Source organism: Vigna radiata, unplaced genomic scaffold, assembly GCF_000741045.1.
Source record: "Vigna radiata var. radiata cultivar VC1973A unplaced genomic scaffold, Vradiata_ver6 scaffold_134, whole genome shotgun sequence".
NCBI lineage: Eukaryota > Viridiplantae > Streptophyta > Magnoliopsida > Fabales > Fabaceae > Vigna > Vigna radiata.
Window position 1 is genome coordinate 70,504 of NW_014543261.1, and position 6,877 is coordinate 77,380.

The window sequence follows — 6,877 nt, forward strand, 5'->3', positions numbered from 1 at the left end:
TTGACTCTTAGTCATGTCAATAAGAATTGACTGTTCAGCAGCATTTAACCTCCCCGCATAAGGATGACCGACCAAAGTCTCGGCTAATTCATGGTTGTGATAACCACACATAACCTTTAACACCCAACCGTGTCCTTTAGGTTTACCCCTCAACTTAAATGGACACTCACATTTTCTCGTGCCAAACACACTAGGTTGCACGTCTTGCTTATACTTCCTATATTTCCCACTCCTTTCACAGCCTAACACAACGAATGTCTTTCTTCCAGGTTCACCAGTTGCTGTGTCAGATCTTATGATGACGACCACAAATCCAAGCTGAAATGCAATCTTTTGAACCTAATCAATCATATCGTCGCGTGATGAGAATGTTTGATCAGTAGAAAATATATCTGTGTAATCACCCTCACCGACTTCATTTATAAAGGAAGAAAATTCTGACATAAAATCAGAATTCATTTGAGAATCCAAAAATGGATAGCTATCCATCTTATATAGTTAAATAGAACCTACATTGAAAATTAAAATTATAAAATTTAACAAATAACAAATAAAAAATAAAAAAAAACTTTTAAAACTACAAAGAATTTGTTTAACCTAATATCAAAAACTTTTCAAATTTAAAATCAAACTACAAAGAATTTGTTTAACCTAATATCAAAAGTTTAATCAAATACTAAACTTATTAATCCTAATATTTATATATCGATAATATAAATATTAAATATAAATATTTTAATATTAATATATTCTAAAATAAAACTAAAATACACTATTAAAATATTACTTCCAGCATGGAGGTCACTAACTATCTAAAGAGAGTCAAAAATTCATACTCTTTAACTATTAAATTGCATTACTGAATTTAACAGCATTATGACAAATGCCTTAAAGGAAGGTAAATAGTACTAATGGAAAGCATGGGCATAGATTACATGTGGGATAAACTTAAAGATTTTCCTATGAAATTAATCCATAAAAATAGGTTCATTGATATAAAAAAAAGAGCCTCTCTTTATATGGTACCAGTCACATACATGGAATTTGAATGATAAGAAATTTTACGGTTGCTGATTTCATGTATATTACACTAGTACCTCACCTAAGTCATTCACAAGCTCATGTTGCAAGTTTTGTAATCTAGTTTCGTTCAATGAGAAGCTCTATCTTTGACTTGTTTAACACCACCCCTGGTATCATATATGTAACATAAGTAAGCATAGGTACGACCATCACAATCCCATTTAACACAAGATCGACAAACTTCCACCGCTTCTAAAGCACATTCAGTCCAGTTTAATGAACCATAACCCGTTCTATATGCCAAAGCTCCAATAAACTAACCCAAAAACTACACCAGAATCCACCCTCTCCCACACTGAAAACAACTCCTAACTTAAACTAGCCTACATTGCTCCATGGAAGAAAACTAAAACTTAAAACTAACGTAACTAATACATAATACATGAAACAACTAATACCTAATAAATTAAACAGATAAAATCGAAAACTTGTAAACAAAATCAAGTAAAAACAAACTTCTATAACAGGTTGCAAAGAAAAACAGAACTCAAACCGCAATTCATACGACGGTTAAGGACAACCGCATCTCGTTCTATGGTTATGTGAAAACCGCAACTCGTTATGCGGCTATGTAAAAATGAATTCTTCAGAACCGCAACTCGAAATGCGGTTGGCATCTGCCGCAACTCGAAATGCGGTTTGCATCTGCCGCAACTCGAAATGTGGCAACTCGAAATGCGACAAAATTATAAAATGCACTGACCTGGGAGCTCCTTCTTCCTCTCGTATATGTCCAGAGCCGAACCAGCAGCAAACAACACCACCACCACGATCAATAACAAGCACAATCACCAGTAGAAACACAAAATACTATTTTGTTCTGAATAAAACAGTAACTCGTAACAGCTCAAATGCTCCGTACAACTCAAATGTGAATCAGGAAGGGGGTAAGGGGGTGTAGGGTTTATACTGATGAGACAAGAATTAGGGTTGTTGGCAGTTAGGAGTTAGAATATCATTTATTATTCATTAATTATGTTTGACTTTATTAAATGACAGAAGGGTAAAAAAGTAATTTTGGAGGTGCAGGGAGAAGAGGGGGAGGTGCAGGGAGGAACACTCTTTCACTTGGTGTTAAACTGTTAAGGTTGTCAGATTTATACTATAAAAACAAGTGTTGGAGAATTAAGAATGTCAGAAAGTTGGGAAAAAGAAGTGAATTCGCTGCTACATGTAGCTGTATATTGTCTTTCAGAGTGTTCAAGGATACAGTATTCAGAATCCAAGTGTGAATTTAAGTCCTAGATATGATACAAATAAGAAAGTAAAGTAATATATAAAAATAAAATATCCGTTAATTTACTGTTTTAAAGTTTTAGGTATAAATAATATCAATTCTTTATATGGTTAAATTATGATGTTATTGCTATTTTTGTAACTCACAGATAAATTCTTTTTCGATAAACTCAACAATATACATTAATATAAAGATGAAAGACTCGTTAACTCGATAAAAAAAAATATACCCTGCACCTCACAAAGCATCCCCAACAAAGTAATGCCAATGAATTAAATTTTGCATAAATAATCCAAATGATAGATATGTACCTGTATGAGCATTACGAAGATATCTGAAATATTTTCTTTTTCATCCGATAACAGCCCCAACATGCTTTTGACAACACACGTTCTGATAGCCTATAAGCAAAATGAATCATAATCATATTAAACGAGGCATTAGTTGTTGGAAGTTAGAAGCTATCATTATTGGGCAATGAGTATAGCCATATTTGTATGCAATTATTGTAGACCATGTCAATTTTTTTATCTCAACTTTATATTGCAGTATTTATTGTGAAAATTAGGGGAATAAATGGGAATCCTCCTTGCCGACAATATTTTCAGCACTGTGTCTAAATCAATTTAAGAACTTTTAGAAAAAGTATATATTAAAAGTTAATTTAACGTGATTTATAAAAATTTATATTTATATTAAATAAACCACTGCTAATAAAAACAATAAATATGATTAAATTGTTATATAATTATTATAATAAAAAGTAATTATTAGAATATCTAAAGTATATTTTTCTTTATGCATTGTTTGAACTAGACTATTATTATTATGCAATCAGTTGTTACAGGTTAGAAAACATATTTTGTGGAAGGCTTGTTACTAGAATATTGAAATTCTGTTCTAGTTGGTAATAACTCTTTCATTCACTTAGATTATTACAATTTATTATATATTTTTAGATTAATTAAATTTTAAGTATTTCATAGATTTTCAATTGAATTGCTAAACATATCTGTTTTATTGGGTGTTCAATATTATTAATTACTTCCATTTTTTATCTCTAACTTGTTGATTAATTCGTTCTTTCTCTCTTAAAATTGCTTTAATTAATCAATAAATGATGAAAAAAAAACTAGTTAGACCCACGACTTTAGGAAATCGTCAAGAAAAAAAATGAATTAACAAACAAGAAGATATACAAGTGACAATCACCCTAACAGAAAAATCAAACCTCAAAATATTTGTACAAAATATTAAAAAAAAGTTGGATAATTATAAAACGAAAATTTCAAAAAAATTTCACAATATAGCTTAGAGTGTCCCCAGGAAATAAATTTCCCATCTATATCAATACCAAAAGTTTCCCTCAAATCATATTCTAATAAATGTCTCAACTAATAAATTTATGCAGCTCCTAGGAATAAATTTGCCCATTAATTACATCTATAAAAATAACCAAATACCTCTTTATCTCTTCAATCAAATTTCAAACACAGTTTCTTGAACTAAAAACAGTACAATCATGTTTTTGTATGTTGTAGTGTCTGTATCCATTGTTCTCTCCTTCACGTTCTTCCACATTAGTTGGAGACATAAGAGAGATGAACCCCTTCCAAATTGGCCGATCATTGGTATGTTACTAGGTGTTCTACAAAATTTATCCAACATTCACGATTATACAATCTTAGTTTTGAAACATCATGGAGGTACTCTGATGTTCGAAGGACCTTGGTTCACAAACATGAACTGCATTCTCACTGCCGATCCCATGAACGTGCATCACATCACATGCAAGAACTTCAGCAACTATGGGAAGGGGTCCACTCTGCGTGAAATTTTTGATTATTTTGGAGAAGGGATTATTAACTCTGATAATCTCCATGCATGGAAACTAGAGAGGTCAATACTTCATTCACTGCTTCAAAGGGAAACCTTTAGCATCTTTCTTCGAGAAACCATTCAGAAGAAGCTAGAGAATGACCTAATTCCATTTCTTGATCATACATCCGAGGTTGCAAATGAGGTAGACCTACAATTTGCCCTTCGGAGGTTCACCTTTGACATTGTCTGCCATTGTTTTCTTGGTTGTGATCCTCAGACCCATCCGAACAAGATTTCTAAGCTTTCACATCCTGCTTATGCGAGAGCCACGGTTGTGATGGAGGAGGTATTGTTTCACAGGCACATTACACCGAGATGGTTGTGGAAGTTGCAGGAGTGGCTCCAGATTGGCCAAGAGAAGAAGTTCAAGGAAGCCAGAGAAATTTTTGATAAATTCTTGTATGAATGCATTGCATCAAAGCGTGAAGAGAAAAATAGATGCAAAGGCATCAAAGAAGTGGAAGATACTGATCTTGACTTGCTGGGAGTGCTAATGGAGGAAGGAGCTCAAAAGGGGAGAATAATTGATGACAAGTATCTGAGAGACACTGCAGTTACCTTTTTTGCTGCTGGAAGTGGCACAATCAGTGCAAGTCTCAGTTGGTTCTTTTGGCTGGTTTCAACTCATCCACGTGTGGAAGCTAAAATTCTTGAAGAGATCAAAGAAAACTGCATAAACCAAGATGGAACTTGGATTGGTTCTGGTGTTGAAGAGTTTGGTAAGTTAGTTTATCTCCATGGAGCTATATGTGAAGCATTGAGGCTTTTTCCTACTGTGCCCTATGATCACAAGTGTGCAATCAAATCTGATACACTTCCTAGTGGACACCATGTTAGTCCAAATACCATGATATTATACTCTTTGTATGCAATGGGAAGAATGGAACAAATATGGGGACATGATTGCATGGAGTTTAAGCCTGAGAGATGGATTTCAGAGAGTGGAGAGATTATACAAATTCCATCTCATAAGTTCATAGCTTTCAATGCAGGCCCTAGAAGTTGTTTGGGTAAGGACATTGCTTTTATTGAAATGAAGATGGTTGCAGTTGCTATACTTTGGAGGTTTCAGATGAAGGTGGTTGATGGTCATCCTATAACACCAAGGGTCTCTGTGTTGCTTACCATTGAACAAGGCTTGAAGGTGAAAGTTACCAAAAGATGCACCTGAGATCTATAGATATAATTTCAATACCAAATGATATACTTTTAGTTTCTGCTTTCTTTGTGATGGCTAAATAATGTTATCTTATAAAATTGTGAGTTTCAAAGATTTTTTAAGAAGTCTTACTCACAATTTTGTAGTTTTTAATAAAGTTTAAGTTAGCTAGTATGTGTGTTAAGAAATATATTAAATAGTGTTATCCTCCCATACGATAGAATGTGATGGAAGATTGATGCATGCATTTCTCCAGTTGAATTATTATAAGCGTTGAATTCCTAGAAGTATGTAAATTCACTTTTATTTTATATACACATATTAAATACTTATTTATTTTTTTCTTGTATCTTTCTTTTCTTGTTATATTACATTTCATTAATTTATAACTTTTTTTTCTTTCAAATGTTTATCAATATCTTGTTTCGGATGAACAATGATGTACTTATAGATTGATTTTATGTATGTTTCCTTGAATTTTGAATGACATTACTATGATTTTCTCAGTGGATTGGTAAAATGTAACTTACAAAACATTTTGCATTTCCAAGCTAACATATTTCCACTTACGTACTCTACATAACTCTTTCTTTGAATACATACGTCATTTTTTTATAAATAAAATTTATATATTATAGAAATAAAACTTATACAAATTTTTTGATAACCAAGATATTAAAAGGGCCATAACAAATTGTTCACTAAATAAAGAATACAAATAAAACTCTAAAAAATTATTTTAAACATTAAAATCCAAAATAAGTAAATATATATTCCCATGAAAGGATTTTAGGGCCGGTTATTTTTGGATAAGTTCAACAATGGAAACATATCCAAACGAGACAAAAAAAATATTGTTTTTTTACCTTAGATTATGAATCAAAACATAAAAATCATCACTATTAGGTGTTGATTTTACAATAACCGAAGCATAAAATATCAATAAATAATAGGTTTAATGTCTCAATAGGTTATCATTTTCGTCCAGAATCTCAAATAGGTCCCCTTCTTTGTAGGCATCTCAATTGAGTTTTCATTTTTGTAAAATTGAATCAAATAAGACTTTTCCGTCAAATTGAGATGATGCCATTAAGAATGGTATACTGACAGTGTAATTTTTTTATTACGTGACATTAAAACGTGACTGAATTGTATTTTTTTAATTTTTGAATTGTATTTTTTTAATTGTAAAATATACTTCATTTTTTAATTCAAAAATTAAAAAAATACAATTCAGTCACATTTTCAATGCCACGCAATGAAAATCTACACGGTCAACACACTCTTCTTAATGGCGTCATCTCAATTTGACGGAAAGACCCTATTTGATTTAATTTTAAGAAAATAAAAACTTATAATTGAGACGCCGAAAAAGAAAAAGACCTATTTGAGATTCTGGGTGAGAATAGGATATATTAAAACATTAAACCTAAATAATATAAACAAAACAAAAACCACTTACTTGTGGTGTTGTTCCTCCAATAAAAAGTGACTAAAAAAAGCTTGGAATTCTTAGT

At 31.8% G+C, this 6,877-nt stretch overlaps 1 protein-coding gene across 1 annotated transcript in view; it reads left to right on the top strand.

Annotated features, from left to right (window-relative positions):
- Positions 1-4,061: 4,061 nt before the first annotated feature.
- Positions 4,062-6,877, top strand: part of LOC106753568 (alkane hydroxylase MAH1-like) — a 14,898-nt gene continuing 12,082 nt past the window's right edge. Inside the window, exon 1 of the mRNA XM_014635391.2 lies at positions 4,062-5,128. Coding sequence (XP_014490877.2) covers positions 4,062-5,128 — 1,067 coding nt within the window. The remainder of the gene's footprint in view (positions 5,129-6,877) is intronic.